The sequence below is a fragment of the Sipha flava genome, unplaced genomic scaffold (genome assembly GCF_003268045.1).
Source record: "Sipha flava isolate LNK unplaced genomic scaffold, YSA_version1 176_pilon_pilon, whole genome shotgun sequence".
NCBI classification, from domain to species: domain Eukaryota; kingdom Metazoa; phylum Arthropoda; class Insecta; order Hemiptera; family Aphididae; genus Sipha; species Sipha flava.
The window spans coordinates 2,943,237-2,964,111 of record NW_020272062.1 but is presented as its reverse complement, the minus strand read 5'-3'; the positions used below and the strand labels follow the sequence as shown (position 1 = coordinate 2,964,111).

General features: G+C 28.8%; 1 protein-coding gene across 1 annotated transcript in view; it reads left to right on the top strand.

Annotated features, from left to right (window-relative positions):
• LOC112680360 (ras-related and estrogen-regulated growth inhibitor-like) overlaps positions 1 to 20,875 on the top strand; it is an 80,123-nt gene that overhangs the window by 29,009 nt on the left and 30,239 nt on the right. The window contains exon 4 of the mRNA XM_025550438.1: positions 16,306 to 16,382. Within this exon, the coding sequence (XP_025406223.1) occupies positions 16,306 to 16,382 (77 nt within the window). The remainder of the gene's footprint in view (positions 1 to 16,305; positions 16,383 to 20,875) is intronic.

Here is a 20,875-nt window from a genome sequence, read left to right as displayed (position 1 = left end):
TTTGTAAACAATTTTGATGACACTTTTTTGTGAGATGGTAAACTGCGACAAAATTACACCTTTTCTAAAAGTCGATATGTAAACTACTCCGAAAAAAAATTAACATTATACAATCTGCGACAAAACTGATAAGACACATTATACAAACTACGACCATTTATTTTATACATATATATATTTATATAACATATATAAAGATACTATATAGGTACATACCGATACGATGATATATATATACGTTTATCATTTAATTAGATACAAATATTGTGGTAGAGCTATATATATATATAGATATAGATACGCATTTGATCGGTGACTTAACTTCATGATTGATAACGTTTGTCCATCGTTTGCTATCTTGTAACATCCATATATTGTTTTTAATTGATCATAGTAATCGTGTAATCAAAAAAATTTAAATAATAAATTAATAATATGATAAAATAATTGTTTAGGTACTCTAATACATTTATTTAGCATTTTGCCGTTTATTCATAAAACCTATTTTTTTCAAAAATGCATGCCTTGAAAATCGTCCATTTTCTTAATTTGTCGCTGTTCGTTTATAAATTTGTATTTTTGGTTTGTTATTTTATTTCTTTGTTATACCACATTTTCTTTTGCACATCTAATTTGTATAAATGTGTCAACTTAAATATCCTATAAAGCGTCTATAAATTAATATAGTGATGGATGATGAAGATAAAAATATGCATTCAATTTCAAATAGAAAGATTCACACATATTATTTGTTATAATTTCTGATTTAGATACCCACCAAGTAGGAGGGAATATTTCTTGCTTATAAGCTTCTGTTAAATAATCGTAAAATTCTTCTATTTTATCATTAGATGGCATATCTGCAAATAAATCAAAAACAAATAAATCTTCGACTTCATCAAGTTCGAGGAATGGAAGACCAAAAATATAATTTAAAAATTTTCCTTCATCTGTGTCTCCTTCAATATAGAGTTTAGATAGGCTCAAATTTTGTAATTTTCTAAGCTACGCTTGATCGAGATAAAAATGATAACCTCGAATACTACTGTTTGGCCATATACAGCGAACCGCTTCGTGTAATCTAATCTCAAAATCAATTACAAACATATTTGGGTTAAGTACGAAACCTTCGGTTTAACATGCATCAAATAACTTATTAAAGAAACTCTCATAAGTCGATGTACTTTTATTGGAAAGCAATGCATATGTCAGAGACGTATATATTAGGGTGACCAGACGTCCCGTTTAAAACGGGATTGTCCCTTTTTTCATCATCACGTACCGTTGTCCCAACAAACTTCAAATGGGACGCTTTTTATCCCGTTTTTAGAAGATTGTCCCGTTTTAATCCCGTTATTACCATATTATTTATTATATAAGTTATTAATGCTTGCAACTAAAATATCTATGTATGAAAAAATATAAAACAGTTTTACTTGTGAAACCAAAGTTAGAAATAACAGATAAATGTTTTCGTGGAATGAGCGTCAAGTCCCGATGCCGACGAACTATAAAATTACCGATTTAATAATTTAATAATAATTAAAATAAAATATTTTATTATTTAGATTATTTTACTAAAAAAGGGTAAAGTAAAAGTAAAATAATTGTTTATGATATGACAGAGATTTGGACTTTAATTCTCGAGATTTGTGTGTATATGTGTGAATGTATTTGGATGAGGTTTTTTGTTTGAGGGGGGAAGTAACAGCTATCCCGTTTTTTTTATTTTCTTAATGTGGTCACCCTAGTACAGGGATGACAAATCCATGGCACGCGTACCCGAGATGGCACGCGAAAATTTTTACTATTATATATTATATAATATATAATATTATAGGACCTATAATATAATATTATATAAATAATTAACAAAGCAATATTATTATAATAATTATTATTATTATTTATTATTTATTATTATTATTATGTACCTAAACTAACCTTTTTATACTAATACATTAATTATACAATCAAATTATAATATAAAAAAATATAATATTTTCAATATTTTTTTCATGGCACGCTCTATAAAAAAAAATAAAAATGTAATTTTGGGCACGCAGTGTTCAAAAGGTTTGCCATCCCTGCCCTAGTATATATATATATCACTTTGAAAACCATACAGTACAAAAATCTGATATAAAAATATTTAGTACAGAACTGGAATGTTCCATCCATAAAAATGTTTTCCATAAGACACAAGTATTTTAAATTTGTGAGATATGTAAGTATAAATATATTTGTTTTCTTGACATTAATTAACTAAACATATTCATTCTTATATATAAAGCTAATTCGAGGCGAGCCACATTGTAAAGTGATGTTTATAAAGTGAAAAAATATTTTGGATACACGTACTAAAAGTATCACTGCCGTGCCAATCTATACCTAATTGTGACTGTAATGATAACAAAACCGACCTCAGTGAAAACACTGTTTCTAAACTGTTTTTTTTTTTGTTTCTAACGATTCTAACAAAATTTTATACTTATTCATTTTAGTATAATTTGGTTCAAGAGCCGTATACGGCTCTCGAGCCTCGTTGTGGCCACCCCTGGTATATAGCATCTATATATATTATATATATAAAATAAGTTGTCGCAGATTGTATAATGTTAATTTTTTTTTTTGTGCAGTTTTCGCAGTTTTACGCAGTTAAATATCGATTTTTAGAAAAGGTGTAATTTTGTTGCAGTTTACATACAGCCATTTTTTTATGGTATTGAAATTAAAAAAAAAAAAAAAATCAATATGCGATTTTAGGTTTTCACTTAATTTATTTTATGAGCTAGTATACATAAGTCAGGTCTAAATGATTCGAACGAATAGCTGCATATATCATATTATAACAATAAGCTCGTAAAACTCGTGTTAGCTGCAGCCAGACATCCTTATCTCGATTTATAATGATTAAAATAGTTGAGTATTACTGCACTCGCACACAGTCTTTCTAAAATATTTAAGCAAATTAATTTAAATTCAAAGCATATATTAATATTTTTGTTTAGAGCGTTAGGACACATTTAGCACATTGGTAAACGTGTTCCCGAACAGCAAACATCCATAAATCTCGTTTGTCCCGTGCATTGCTTTATGGCGCTAACTGTAGTAAGATTTTTACATATCATTAAAGCCATTCCAAATGGTCTAAATACTTTAAGAATTTTCAAAATAAATATATATTCTAATAATAGCCAAAGACATTCTGTTTATTATTGGGCTCTCAATCGTCGCGTGTCCCATTATAGGCGCCGACTTTGGGTTTATACATTCCGGCGTATTTATTTGTTTTCTACGACTTCACTATTCTTTATTGACGTACATTTTCTACATTAATATTGTTCAGGGTAAAAAAAAAATGAGTTAAAAATAACGTACTTATGCCTTTGTAGTATAATATTATATGTATTCGGAATAAAAAAAAAAGTATATTTGTATCAGGTATTAATGTTAAATTAATTATGATTTCAGTTAATGTTTGTATTTTTTAAAGCATTAAATAATCAAATGAGCACAGACTACTTGATTTAAAAAAAAATTTTTTCAAAAAAAAAAAAAAATAGAATGGGGTTATTCGTATCTAAAGGGCCATTTGGAAGATTTGGAGAGACAATAACTAATTATCACTGAAATGTGATGGTACACACACGGTTCATGAACTAATTTATTTATACACTAAAATGCATTTAATTTATAAATATTTTTTTTTTAAAAATAAGATAAATTATATAATTTAGTAATTATATTAAATTTTATAAAAAAATATTTTAATTTAAATAAATTAATTTTTTGCACCTCTCATTAAAATGATATTTGTAATTATTTTTTATAACTTATTTATTCCATGGAATATTTTTGAAAATTATTTTAACGAATTTTTTTTTTATAATTATTAAACAAACTAAATCGTTAGAGAAATTTAAATAATTTAATACAAAAATATATTGTAGGTGGTGCTACATAATTATATATACATAATTAATGAAAGCAAAAGAATCTTCAATATTTTGTTTATTTATTGATAATTTTATTTTAATTTTGTAAATTCTGAATTTTAATATTTTTAGTTTAGTGGTATTTTTCTTATCATATTTATTGAAGAAGTTTGCCACTTTCTTATTAAAAAATAACGGATTGTTAACTGATTTAAGAATCTATGAAAAGTGATGAATATTTGTGTTACAATATGATTTTAATTCTGCCGATACTTTTTATTGGATTATTAAAAAAAAGTGTATTAAAATTTTGAACTTTTGCTCTTCTGCTATTTAGTATAAATACAAAATTTTAAACTAAAGTTAAAATATTTAAGTTACTAAATCAAAAGCATCTATTTACTGTTGGTAAATAAATATTATTAAATCACATTAGTCAATTTCATTTTTAAATACATATATTAGTCAAACAAGTGTCTATTATTGTAATAACTCTGTTCTAAAAACATTATTAAAACATACTTCCACGTCTTGTTTTTTGTATTCTTTAATACGTATAAAAGTTATTAAATCAAAATGATTGTTGACGAAATAAATGTAGTATATTTTTCATCGATGTCATCAATATTAAGTAAGTTTTCAAGAATTTGATCAAATAAATTACTCAAATCGTAATGATTTATGTTGGAAAGAAGTGATACATTACATTTTCTGGTATAAAATAAAGTGAACAGAAGAAGATAGTATACTAACTACTCAATTTCTAAGTGTATCATTTTTATAAATAGGGTACGTATAAATTATTTAGAGAGTATGAAAATAATAAATAAGTTCATGATCTGATTTTGAAAATTTTATATATTACGAGTATTTAGTGTTAAATATTGATATTGGTAGTTATGGTGTAATGTTCATTATTTCTTAATTATCTTTATTTTAGTTCAACTCAAACCTTCAGCCAATTCGAACGTATTAAATTATTATTGTGAATAATATTAAATATAATATGAATGGGACAATATTAATATGAAATAGATTAATTTCTTAAAAACTTTTTGAATACAATTGAAAAGTATTTTGGGACATATGTTAAATTCAGGAACGTTATTATATGTATATTCTTATGTACACAGTAACAATATACCATATCTTGAAAACGTTAACACGGGATATGACTTCCTAATTTAGTAATGTTTCGATTTTCCCGAGACGAATGATCATCCTATAACAATGATACGTAAACACTATACTTGAGAGCACACATACACTTTGGACGAATACGTGATAAATCATAAGGACAGCTATAGAGATTTCTTAGAATTTTGTTTATATTATATTGTTTTACTGTGGAATAACGTCGCGTGGCTCGATGATATATGTAGACTACGGAGATCTACTCGTGTACGTGATATAAGTATACATATTATTCACCCATATAATATGTATTAGATATATTTACAATGTCTATGCAAATTTTTTTGGCCGTAAATTCTATATCTCTCCCTTTCTTTCTCACGTATCGTAAACAATAGGTTTACTAACATTAATAAAATGTGCGAGTCTAATTAAAATCCGATTCGGAGCTTTAGCTTTCATGCGAATCATTGATTTCCAGTGCTGCGTACATGGTACTAAACAAGTGTACATTTACGTACTATATATATAGTCGTGCATGTATTGTTATTGTGATAATGTGTATATTAATATAATAACGTGTACCCATCTGCGCATGTTTGCGTACTTTCAGTAATATTATATATCCATATTATATTTAGTGGATTCACTTCTATTTAACAAACTTGACGTTTTCTCGAGAAAAAAATCAATAAATCAAAATGTTGTTAAAAAAAATCTATGAAAATACGTTTTTACTATACGACGAAAAGTATGCAAATTATTATATGTATTATATATAATAACTAGCTGAATTACCCGTCGTTGCCTGGTTTAAGTATATAAATGTATGTAACCTGCCAAGATTAAATTTTGTTAAATCTATTGAAATTTAAATTAATTAAGATTTTTGAAATAATATTTTATACATATTAATTTAGTTTTTAAGATAATGATTATTATCATAACCTATTCGATAAGTTATAGCTTACAACTACCTGAACCACTCTACAGTTTGGTATTCTGTTGAATACATATAGCATCTCACTTCTCCGAATATTTTACCTTTTATCAATAAGTTCATGGTCTTTTTGACTTTTAACCGAAACACTCTTGCAATTATATCATGCCGATCATATGATCTTTGACTGGGAAGTAAGAGCACTTTTAAATCGCATCTTTTAAATGAATATAACTATCTGCACGAAATTTGGCTTGGTTGTTTTTGATGTAATTTAGTCTTTCAGTTTCAATTTTGGCGTTTTTAATAGTTTTTTAATAATTTTTTAGTAGTTTTATTTAATATAATTCATTTTCAATAGCGCAGTTATCGACCTGGTCAAAAAATATTACACCGAATTCAACCCTTTAAATTCAAAATTTCAAAAAATCCTTTCTTAGCGCACGTCTACATCATAATAGCTATCTGTATGTCAAATTTCAGCCAGATCCGTCCAATGGTTTGAGCTGTGCGTTGATAGCAGTCAATCAGCTTACTGTTTTATATATACAGAAGATAATATAAAATAATAATAATATTGTATTTACATTTATGAGTAGTAAATTATATTTTTAATGGCTGGTTAGTATTATAAATACATGTAAAATATATAAGCATATTTAAGGACATATAATTTACGACGATTCGTATCAAAAAGAGATTTCTACCGTTGACAAAATTCAATTTTGCCATAGCTCTGAAGTAAAAATATTACTATATCATTATAAAATAATATTATTCAATTTATTGATTAAATAAAAATGTCTGAATTAATTCCAAAAAAAATCGTAGTATAGAGAATATTGTTAAATAGAGGATTATAAAAAATATATAGATATGTGTGTGTGTGTGTGTGTGTTTATATTAATGGTAGTGAGTGTGCGTGCATGTATGTTTATGAAATTGATTATTCGATTAATTAAATGCATTCGCGTTTGAATGCAGCTAGTCCCGACCTTGTGTCATCACCTACAAGGGAAACGAGATGGTTGTACGCGGAAGAAGATATATTCACGCGACCATCTCCCGTACAATATAAAATATACTATACGCATGTACATAGTAATATATAATATGTATCTAGCCGATACATCTCTAATTATAATGCACAGTGCATTTTTTAACTAGTTAACTAGGCGACACAAATGTTGCCCATTGATTATACTCTGTCAACAGTATTTTACAAGATTGGGTGAAATAATGCGAAACAAACGTGTAATACTATAATCGTACAATGATATTATACATTGACTATTTCGAGAAAAACATTTTTTGTCGCCCAGTGAAAATTCCTAATAAAATGCATTGATAATACACACAAACATACACACGTATATAATATATGTATACAACAATTTAATACTCGCATAAAATTATAGGATAAAATGTGTAAGATTGGGATTTATTATATATCATGATAATAACCAAAAACTAGTGTTAGATTATTATTTATTCGATATTATTAGGTTTTGGATATGAGTACAATAGACACCTAGAAAATTCTATAAAAAATTCATATCAAATTCATCAATAACTATATCCCACAGATTTATATAAAGAACGTCCGAAATTGTTTAAGTAATAATAAATCTTTTTCGTTCTAATTATATAAAATCAAGTAGATTAATTTGAAGACCATCGGCTTAAAATAATTCCATCGGAGTTGGCAGGGGCATATATATGAGATCTTTACAGGCCACATCAAAATTTCAGAAAAATTTTAAGTTTAGTTTTATCCTATAAAATGTAAATTGTAGAAGATCAATATTATCATTGCTTTATGAATTAATAGTTTCAAATTGTTCATGTTATATATTGTACCTATTAATTTTCTAATATTATGCAGGTATTTTATTTCATTAATTTTGTAAAAAATGTGATTATGATCATATGATAAACATTTAAATCGTTTACTAATATTCTAATTTTTCTGTTTAATTGGTTTAACTGTGAAGTCTTATTTAGAGAAAATTCCCCTCTCCCCTTCCCGTAAAAATAATCTAAATACGTCCCTGGGAGTTGCAATTGAAGAAAATACGAAAATTTTTTTGTTGAACACGAAAGAAAAAAAATCTGTTAGGTTTTAGATTCGTATAGTTGTTACGAACTATATGACATAATTTGATCGCATTACATTTGTTTAGGATGTTTGTCGTCCGTACAAAACGTGCACAATGTACTATTATAATGCTAAATTCATTGACACGTAATATCACATTCGACGTGCCCTAAAGTAATTTTTTTTTTTTTACCAAAGACCTAATAGGTACACATGGTAAAAATCATTTTTATTTATTTATTTTTTTTTGTTTTTTCACGAATAGAAAAAAACTTTGTTCGTATATTACGCGCGCTCTCGTCTGTTACGTTACTACACATTCAACAACAATGATTTACATGATAGAGTCGGACAGTCATGGACAGACGTCGGTCCTGCATCGCGGTAGACGGCGGCGGCGGCGGTAAATAACCTAGTCGTCGTCGTCGTCATCGGCAATGTTATCGTTTACGCGCGCGCCCGTACGTATTATAATATATTGTTTTACAGATGCACCGAACGGGGGGGGGGGGGGGGAAGAGAGATCGCTGTAAATATTCCACCGCGGCCAGCGTACATACATTTTGTCTCGGCCGTCGCCGTTGCAGAGCGTTACACAATCTCCTCCCCTTTGACCGCATAACTCGAGGTAGGATTTCCCGTGGGCACGCCAGGAATCTCGACGACTTTATTATTACGTATAAATGTATATATATTATATATGTGTACGGTAACGTGTGTACCGTGCACTTGGATGCGATGCCAAAATATGTAAAATCTCCGTTCCCCGTTTTCACGGCGCGGACAAATTTATCGCACATCCACCTCCGCCGCCGCCGTGGCACCGTCCGGACGCGTTTTCTAAACAGGAAACGCGCGCAAATCTACACGCGTGACGAACTGCGACCAATTAGATGCCGTGCAAAACGTATTTATACACGCGCGCACGTACGGATTTCTGTAGTTTAGTTGTTCTGTCGTCGTTATCCTCGTTTCGTCGATCGCGATCATCAGCGTTGTGCAACCTCGACGAACGCCGTGTTTACATTTCGATGTCCGATCGCAGTTCTCAGAGGGGAACTCGTTTATTGTTATAATTTTTTCGTTTAATACGTTTCGCGTCAAAGTAGATGTTTTCAAACGATTTTATCGATATTCACCTGAAAGGGACAGTGGCGTCATTTCAATTTCTTTTTTTTTAACACGCACGGCGTATAGAGCAGGCCACTAAGCCTATCTAGAATTTTCAACACAACAAAAATAAAATAATAATATTTTTACCATTTAATAATGACAATGTAATAATAATGATTTTTGCTAAATAGTTTAACTAAAAAAAGCAATAAAGCCAGAAGTGATAATAAATATTGTAATAAAGCGTTTATTAGGTACAGTTACAGTTATATAGTTATATTTTTTGTTAATATTTAAGAGGATACCGACGACGCATCTTCATGCTTGCCTATTATCATTATGAAATATGAATTACTGTTAATAGGCTAGCAGCTGATGGTTAATAAAAGCTGATAGATAATAAAATTAAATTATCGTAATTACACACATGTTGCATGATAACGATTTACAAATAATCGCGAAAAGGAATATTTTAATAATTTTGTAACTTAATGTCTCATATTTTTGTTTTTAAATAAGAAGAAAAACAAAATATTAATTAAAAAATAAAATATATTGACCACAAGCCACTATCTATAATTATTCAGGCCAATCAATTTATAAAGTGGGCCAAATTACTACAATAATGGATTTTAAATACGCAAATGTATACCCTGCGTGGTCCAAATTACGCCATTGTGAAAGGAATATAAGGAATATAAGTTATACGCTATGTGTTACTCTTATAAGTAAAGTCCAGATATGAATACAAAATTCATCTTTTTTTGGATGGTATTAGACATTACTTTCTGAGTATTTCATTTGTTTCATGTAAGGCTGCGGCTACATTGGAACTGTTTCTGATCCAACTGACCGACCGACCCGACCAATTCATCCGATATTTATACGGTTTTACTATATCCGACTTTGACCGATTTTCAATATTATATTATGTTTAAATAATCTTAGGTTTTGTTGGATGCATGATTTATTAAATGATTATAAAAACGGACAATATTTCAAAACATGTATTATATCTAGAGAATATCTTGATAAGTTTAAAGTATATTTCTAAATGAGTATAAATATCTATGATTACATATCAAATTATATTTTAAATGATCTAAAAATACAGTGATTTTCGGGAATATATTCAACCAGATGAAAAACTTGTTATTACTTTTACGAACTTTTTTCCCACTAAATACATTGCCACTTGTCACATATGACACGAACTGATTACAGAGTGTCGTCAGGGACGGCGCGAGGGGGTGGGAAATAGGGCAGTTGCCCAGGGCCCCGCGCCTTAAATTATAATTAAGGCCCCGCAATTCTGATTTAACTGAACTTAAAATATTTTATTAATATAAATTATAAGACCCAACATTTATTTTGCCCAAGGCCTCGCAAACCTTAGCACCGTCACTGAGTGTCGTAGATTGATTTTATTTGAAATAATAAAAATAGCATACTAGATTTTAATTACATTATGAGTTTTATTCACAATTTTGACTATTTATTTAATCCAAATGTTTAGACTAATCGGATGAAAAACAAATAAAATTGTTTTCAAACCGACGTAATCGATTAGTCGGTATGTCGGAAATGGGAGGAACGGATAAATATGACCATTATCGATAACATAGGTGGTTTTGTTTTTCTTCGGATTAGTCAAACTGTCGGATCTAGTCGAATCGGATTGGAATCAGTTCCCATTTAGCCGTAGCCTAACAGAGAATTCAAAGGCCAAACTTTTATTTTTCGGTCATTTTATTAATTTTATTGTATGTATGTACATTATACGAGTATAAAATGAAGTATTTTTACAAATTACAAATTGTAAATGTAAGTATATATAGATGTATACGACAACTTGAAGTATCAAGTATAGCTTTAATTGAGGCAATTAGTGTCATTAATAATGTTATAACTTGTATTTTAAATAATAAAAATAATTTCGAAAATCAATAAACAAAAAGGTGGAAAATGTCTTAGAAAATAATTGTGGTTATATTGTATTGGAAATAATTTCGAAAATTTTTGAAGGAAAACCTATCTAACAAACATACCAGGAGAATTAACGCTAGATAATATTTATCGCTTCAAATATGCTCTTAAATAATATCCATGAACGTTGAAAGGAGATTTTCCACGCATAAAAATATTCTTTCGGACAATTTAAAATCATCGGTGTTTGGAAATATTAAAAATATATTATTTTTAAGTGCAATGCTCAATGTTTCTATAGGTAATATAGCTTAACTTAGAAATTAACATAATTTAAAATGTATATTTTGGTATGTTCAGAATGAATAATGTCACCAGTCACAATCCAAAATTTTCAATATTCCGTTTTTTTTTTTAATTAAATAAAAATTATAAATTAACTTATAATTTATAAGGATTTATAAGTTTAATAAGATAATACATTAAGCAAAAATGTAATTAAAATATTTTAAAGACATCTCGGTAAAATATAATTTTAAGGGCATTTTGGTCGTTTTTTAGAAAATGTTAGTATGGTTTTTAGTGTATTCAAATTCGGATTCTACTTATAAAATAACATAATTATGTGTTGAAATATAATCGAGTATTTGTCTAATCATTTTTTTATTCCCGCAAACCAAAATAATATTACGTTATTGAACTCAAAAGTTTAGTGCGTAGTAATTCATAGGAGAAAATACTAGTATGTATTTTATATTTTGTGTTCAATCGATAATATATAATACTGACTTAAAAATAGTGTAGTGGTCGGTGAATGATTGTAATAATATATTTTAGTATAATGTGGGATTTTTTATTCTTAGCGGTGAACGAGTTGTTGGTTTTTTAAATAATTCAAATTAAAAAAATAACTTGTATTTTAGACAACAATGAGAAGGCTATAGTAGTGAGAAATAGATAAGCCGTACAAATGCGGCGACAAATGGATTTCGATGAAAGAGTTAATCGACCTGTGGTGTTTGTATTTTTTATTGCAATCAAAAATATTGTCAACAGATCAATATAAATAATATTTTTTACCGTTTTATTGCTCCCTGCGCAATGTCGATGGTATTAAAACCTTTTTTTGTTAGCACGATATAATAATAATATTATTATTATTATCACGGTTCTCCACCGCCGCTGTGTATTATAATAAGCCAGTGCACGTACGATCTGCAACAGTGCACTGGGGTCCACTGCAATGGGGCCGTCAGCCTACATTAATCCTGTCAGAACGTTATTTGATTATAATATTGTAATACACAGTATTTAAAATAATTATCATAATAATCTCCCATCGCCAATGAGACAATAATAGTATATTATTATTTATTGTCAATAATCGAAGCAGCACACATATAAGCCGCGGCAGCTATAGGACCAGTCGCGGAGGTTATTATACAGAGGTATAAACATCACGCGTCACAACCGCGCGATCATATTATTATTATTACGTTTACACATCGACGACGATGTGTGCGCGTGTATGTTTGTTATCCCTGGTGTTTATGTGTTTTTTTTTTTTTTTAAATTAATTCTTTTTTTTCTATTTTTCATCGCGTCCAAGCACGTAAAACCAGAACCAACATAATATTTATACGCACCAACACGTGTATCATACCATCATTATACAAGTCTATATCCTTAGTTTTCTACCGGTGACACGTAACGTGTTCATTTGGCCGATCTGATAAGCGTGCCCGTGTACACATCTCGTGACCACTATAGATACCTCCCTCTACCTGCAGGGAATATCCGACCACGGTTATTGTCGTTGTCATCATATGTGCATAACACAGCAGCTACTCCTTAATACGTGAAAAAAAAAAAAAGAATGTCCTCTACCACAAGGAGAAATAAAGGAAGAAAAAAATATTGAATAAACATTTTTCTCCTTATCACGCCTACTAACTTAATTCGTGATGCGAAAATGCGTGTCCTCCGGCTGGTTACCGCATGCACGCGTGCAAGTTACCGTATTCCGATGATATACATTTACGTGTACGATATGTCTCAATCAAAATTGGCTTTTTCAATTCTTTCTCCCTCCCCCCTTCCTCCATAATAATAACTACATGGTTTAGTTTCCTTTTTACCACTGGTGGTCATCCAAACGGTTTTTACAGCCGACGAGTGAGCGTTTAAGAGCGATAGTGTATAACAGTAGCATAATTAAGGCCAAGTTTTGAGAAGGGAAGAGATTAATTATTTTTCATCAGAATACATGTTTTGATTTACTTTCCTTCGATACAATTATAGAATAATTTGATATATAAGGGGAGTAACATTTAACCAATTGACAATACGAAAAAAAACATATATAAAATTTAAGGTTGTTGCAATCAAAATATAAAAAATAATTATAGAATATCGTCAACATTTCAAAACTACTTTTTTTTTTTTTAAATTTTACAAGCATGAAAAGAAAATATAGCTGAGGGGATGTAGACACTCGAATACTTCGCCTTTTCATAATTACGCTACTATTGTTTAATATCAAATATTACTATAATATAAGCATATTTAATAGTTGCTATTGTTACTATAGTATTAAATAATATGTATATATATATATTTCTAGAACCGTGTAATAATCGTAAAGAATTCTATAGACAGAGAAAACGAATGGGATGAGATAGTCAAGTCCGTCCGTTCAATTATAAATACCATCTTGTCGCTGACGACGATGATAATATTTTAAAATAATTACACGATAGTAAAATCCGCTTTCGATACGCCTTCTTTCATCCAACCATCGCAAATCGGACGTACGATTTTTTTTTGTCCTCTCCCATTTATTTTAACGGTCCCTTCTTCTTTAATATTATTATTATTATTAATAATATTATTATTGTTGTTGTTATTACAACATGCTTGTCACTGGTCTGTAGGTGGACATAAAACATTATTCATATTCCCGAGACGTTTGCTGGAAACGCTTTACCGCAGTGATACTGTAAATGTATATACATAATATGTACCGGGTCGCCGCGGCACATGAACAGTTCGTCACTCGTTCCGTAACATATGTATAATTTACAATACACACACACGCTCGTACCTACCTATTATATATTAAAATATATAGACCTCCCGGACACTTCCATCGTAAATACAATAATCGAAGCCGTCACCGTTCTTAATAGGTTTCGATGAGAAATGGTTCTTTTTTTTTTCTTTAAATATGATTTTCTGCTAAGATTAAAAATAAATTATTATTTCAACTGTTTTTAAAATAATATTATATTACGGACGAAATAGATGAATTATAAATTAAACGATAGATTACATTTAACTCGACGTTTAAAAACACGTAACAATCGATCAAATCACGTTTGCAATAAAACCTCTATTAAAGGTAGTTACTTCTTAAAAGTAGAAACTTTTAAAGTCACCCGTACACCGATACTATTGTACATAGATATTTAGGTAACATCGAATTTTTTTTTCAGAGTTTGAACGTTTCTTAATTCTCCGTGCTAGTCTTCTATAGTTATTTAGGTGACTGGCTGTACGTATATAATTTACATTTCCAGCGAAGAAATAGCGAGGAACGTATAGCCTTCACGTTTTATAGTCGATACATTTTTGGTGTGAATTGAACCAAACGTTCATTGAAGTATATTGTTCTATTAAAAATTGTGTAATAAAATGACTTTTATGATTAATCTTATATTCTTTTGGATATTTTCTATGGTGCTTTAATGAAAAAAAAAAAACAAAAACAAACATCTGCAAATATTTAATTATTTCAATCAAATTATGGTCAATAATATAAAATATAAGTCGAACGAAACGATTAGTCTCTGAGAGTCTTATTTAAAATGAATAATTAATACAAATAGTTAAAAAAAATTCAATATTTCTCTTAATGTCATTCTAGTGATTTTATAAAGATTTATTTTTTATTTAAGTTTAAAACAATGTTTTTTTTATATTAATATGGATATTAATAATAATTGTGTATATTTTTTTATTTTTTATTTTTTTATAGACATCATATACATTTATATATATTGTACATGACTTTAATACTACTACTCGTACATTTATTTTATATTTTTTTTAAACGCATATTTGAATACTGTGCAGGAAAAGTATTGGGAAATAAGAGTTATAATTAACAATAATCAATCCAAATAATTATTTAAGGAAACCATATAAAATACCAAGGTTCTAAATTAAAATTAATACTAAATAACTGAATTAATTATTATTTCATACAAAATGTTATAAATTATATACTTTTAATTCCAAATATTATCTTTAGTATTTCATTAATGTAGCCTTTCATGCAATAACCTTCAATAAATAAATTTAGTATTAAGTATCGAAAAGTCAATAAAAAATTTGTTTACTATTATTTAATCGAATACCAATATAAATTCCAAAAAATGTTAGTATAGGTACTTTCCTTTGTATCAATAACCCTGAATTCGTGAATGTATTCAAACAATTTTACAATCAGAATATTTCAGTAACGTGTTTAAAATTGACTTTTAGGTGACTAAAGTCCCGTATATCAAATTATTTTATTTTTTGTATTCAATTTCCAAATAGAAAATTGAAAAATATGATAAATACTATTGAACCTTTCAAGTACTGTTGGACACGATGATTTTGAGTACTACAATACACGTAATAAATTTTCGTTAGTATGTAGCTGTATATGTATATACACAGTATAGGTAGGACATTTTTAAAAATAAAATCTATTTGTAATCAAATAAATAACTGATATATACCAATATATATATATATAAATATATACTTTATCATGATTATAATAAAAAATAATTCCACGAATAAGAATAATATTTACGCGTTTCATTTTAAAACGCAATAGCTGCATATGTAAAGGAAAATATTTCTAGTCGATTGTCGATTTATATAATTAAACCTAAAATAATATATTGTAATATGTTTAATATATATTACGTTACAATTATGGTCGATTTATATTTATACAAGTATCCTTTCGCGTATATGAGTACTAATGTGGTGTATACGCGGAGTACTACTACGTTTTCTGATTTAAAAACAGTTAAAGTTTATCACGCCGTTTGCATAATGCATTTTTAATTAATCTTTTTGTTTTGTTTTGTTACGTGTAGACTTGTTGTACAGACACGACGTGACGTTCGATAGCGTTCTTACTGAAGTGGAAATACTCGACACATGCAAATGTTCGGTAAGTACTGCAAACATATATGTATATAGTTAAGTCCCGTGTATACATTAGTCGTGTGCTCATTTAAAAAGATAAAAAGAAAAAAAAAATAGATACGTGATCTGGACAACAATGGAACTTCCATTCCGCGTGATTGCGCTCAAGACCGGGAATCATCTCCCGAGTCATCTTCTTGCGCAACATAATTATATGTCCGTCTACTGCTGCTGTTGGTGTTGTACTATTTCTAATACTATACTATTATGACTAAATGACTATTATAATACTATTACTATTGCTACGGCACTATATAGTGCACACTGTTCTTATATACCATATGTACGCTGTTTGTATACGCATCTAATCAATAACCTATTGATTATCAATCGCTTATAGATTACCGACGTATAACGTGTGTCGTTAAGTTTCGTTTTTAAAAAAAGCTGTTTTCAAAATGAATAAATATACGCATTAAAGACCGTAAAAGCCATAACTTTACTCACCCTTTGTTTTTGTTTTGCGAAATTCTTAAATTTCCATGAGAAACCCACGGAGTTCTAAAATCTAGGAATGTCATTTAGCCATAAATCAGAGATAATGATATGTTTTTAAATTTGATAATTTATAATATGTATTAGTTTATTACTAATAATAGACGCACTTAAGTTATTTTCAAACGGTAAAGTTGAAATAATATCGTATAATATACAGTTTTTAAAAATGTAATCATCTAACTAATAGAAATACCTGAGTTTGATTTAATTCAGATGTGTCTGTGATGGAACCTTTATATTGCTTTCAGGGAGCCCTAGGGCTCAGCAGAGCATAGTTTAAAAACGGCTTTTTATATTAGAATTCAATAGTTGTACTTGGAAAAAGCTTAACATTTTAATTTTATTCCCGGGCTTTTACTAGAAACGTTGAATACATCATATATAGTGTTATGGTTATTTTATCCTAAACTTTTTCATTTTTAGCAAAGTCGATTTAAATATCGAATACAGTATTATATAGCAACAGGGGGAGAGTCATGACGTCAACGGTCAATCACGACGCCCATAATATTAATTGACATGTTATCATATTAGAGCGAGCACATTAACGTATTTTCTATATCGAGTACGTTCGTACATGTGTTTTCTGCGCTTGTAATTCGCAGATTACTAATGTTAAATGTTGTGGTCAATGGCGTAATTGTGAGGGACAAAGGGAGGTCAAGTGCCCCCCTGACAATTTTTTGAGAGATGAAGGTATAATTTTGCCCCCCCCCCCAGATAATCCAACAGTACAAACACCACCTTTTATTAATGAACTCTTATGGGTATTATTTAACAATATTGGTACCTAGTACCCGCTACCTACAATTTATGTTAATCTAAACCACAAAATGAGTTAAAAGACTTATATAAAATCAAAAAATTAGATATACTGTATAAAATACATACAATAAAAATATGTTTTAAATGGTGAGGGGGAGGGGTGTCAGGGTTTTAGTAATAATAAATTTATTATATTGCCCTCCCTAGATTTTTCCCAGTTACGCCACTGGTTGTGGTCCACTATAATGACGCGTATACATAAAATTTTTACACTTTAATAAACATCACTATGTTGCTCGTTTGATAAATATATTATAGTTTACGAGATTATTTCGTTCTCGGTCGTTGGACGTAACGTTTGGTGTTAGTAAATGCGTGTACATAATTATAGGATGGCCGTGCATGGTGTATTTTTACCGCTTCAAGAGTTCGCTCAAGATTTAAAGGCTCTGTTATCCATTCGGAAACGTTTAAATATTATTATTACTATTATTATTATTATTATTATTATTATTATTATTAATATTATATATGATTCACTGCGGTTCGGTACCATCACGTGCTCTGAATGCAATACGAAACATAACGACGTTATCCGACCACTACAGTGTTATTGCATTTCAATGTACAACGCATACGCACAGTATACACGACACGGGTAATAAATCTCCTCGAGTGCTAATAAGTATATTTTTAACGATCTAACTGTTCATAAACAATTTTATGAGCAACAATCGATTATTATTCAGATCGACGTGCCGCAGTGTATTGCTTGTCGTCGTGCATAATGCGCGCGTATACGTTTGTCGGATACCGGTAGGTAGGTGGTGTTACGTTACTCGATTGACTGAAATGAGAAAACGTAAAATGAACGCCCAGGGAAGATGATGGTGTATTCGCAATGGATTTTGCAGCTTCGGGCAAAAGTGATATCAGTGAAAATAAAATCGATCGATATTTATCATTATGCATACCATATTTGGAGAGGTGTCTTTTTTTAATATTTTGTACCAAATAAACGCGTTTGCAATTTACAAAACGATTAGAGTGCGTGTAAGTAATATTATATTATTTATATACATATTTTAATACCACACACGTGAATATTTTTTGCATAATAATTTTACCATCGATTTTATGGTTCAGGAAGTTTTAATGAAATCAAATAAATGAAGTGTCAGCGGACACGTTTAAACTAGTTTTCTGATCGTTATAAAACATTTTTTTGATGAGAAGCGAAATCATTAATTTTGGAGAAAACAATTATAATAATGATAATACCCATTATATCTTATTTTTGAATACTTATATAGAGATAAATTTAAATATTTCATTTTTTATTTAAATTAAAACTTTCATCTACACGTGGTTTTTGCAATATATCAGACCCAAAGCTAATATGAGTGTATTACACAATATTAATTATTTTTAATAATTCTGTAACACGACTTAAGGTTATTTTTATGAATATAGATTGTTATAGATTATGAATACTGTATTCTTCAGTTAAGCGTTATATATATTTTAGACAAAAGTAAAGTATCTTAGATTTCTCTAAATGGTCCAGCAGACTTAAACGTTTATTTTCTATATTTTATAGAATACATTTTTCATCTAGAAATACGTGCGTCATGATACAAGATTTATTACAAAATATCTCGATTCGTTTGTTTATTTAACGTTAGCGTTACTTTCTCGAAACTTTTACTACAATCAATGTAGAGATAGAAAATAAATTTAAAATTTTTTTTTATATTCTATTTTTATGAAACTATATTTAAATGTATTCCTATAGTTTTCTTTTAAATTTTCAGTTTAATCCGTAGTTTTAAGTTGTATTTGTAAATATAACATCAAAAACAAAATAACATAAGGTATTACATTGTAGATATAAATTAATTACAATTTAATTCCATAAATTAATATAATCACTTAATATTTATAGCTTATTTGTTATTAATAACGACTTCAATTAATTATATTTATTAAAATATAATGTGGAGTGCATTTTGTTATAAACTATTTGTTAACGGTTAGGAGATACCTATACGTAAAAGTTTCAGATTTTTTTCCTCCCGTATTATTCTACAATTAAATTAATTTTGATTTCATTTTGAATGAAATTGTACTATCCTTTTCTATATTATGGTCTTAGCATTATCTATTAAAAAAAAAAAATTTAATTATTTCATTCCATCAAAGCAAGAAGTTAACATTTTTTGCTACAATAATGGATAAAACCTCTTTGCATAATTACTTTATTTTTTAAATCAATCATACTTTTCGGGTGTAAATTATGAATTTTACATCTCCAGTTCATATTGTTTATTGGTATGTACAGTTGAACTGGTTATATTATGAATTATCATATATACTGCGGGCCATTAACTTGTTTTATTTACCCCAGGGTTATAATAATATAATTCCCAGTGTCGTGCGTTTAGAGAGTGAAGCTAAACGGTAAGTAATAACGAATAGTGTCGTCGAACATTAAATCATTAAAATACTTACTCAACTATCCATGTAAGGGTTTTCAAGTGTGTCTACAACCAGAAAATTCGCTCATCCATAAAACTCTTAGGAAATATATATATGTCCGCTTGTATAATATAATATGTTAGAACTATTGATTTCAATAGATTTCAAAAATATATATATATATATACAGTGTGTACCAGGTATTATATTATTAATTATTTTACTATCATTACACAATTGCATATAATATAACTCGCTATGTCCGTAGACTCGGTTTATGTTTATTATTAATTGACAACAATACGTTCACGGATAGAACTCGTGGTCAGTACACAGACAGAGTATAAAATATAAAACGGGAAAAAAAATTGAAGTATAATAAATCAATTATTATGTCTTCTATAGTGATTGTAAATGCGTATTGAACGGAATAAATTGATGTCTGAAAAAAAAACCGTTAAGGTGTGACATATATAACTTGATGTGTATTTCGTGTTGTAATATCATACATATATTATTTAGTGGCCATCAATCGGAGTAGTGGATCTCAGCTGATGTATAGTTGTTTACGATTCATTCATAGCGCCACGTACCTGTATGTACAATCGTTTGAACGCCTCCAACTGGTGCACAAAGTAATAGTCGTGTAATTGCATCACGCTTTAAATCATATTATTATTATTATTATTATTATTATTATTATTATTATTATTATTA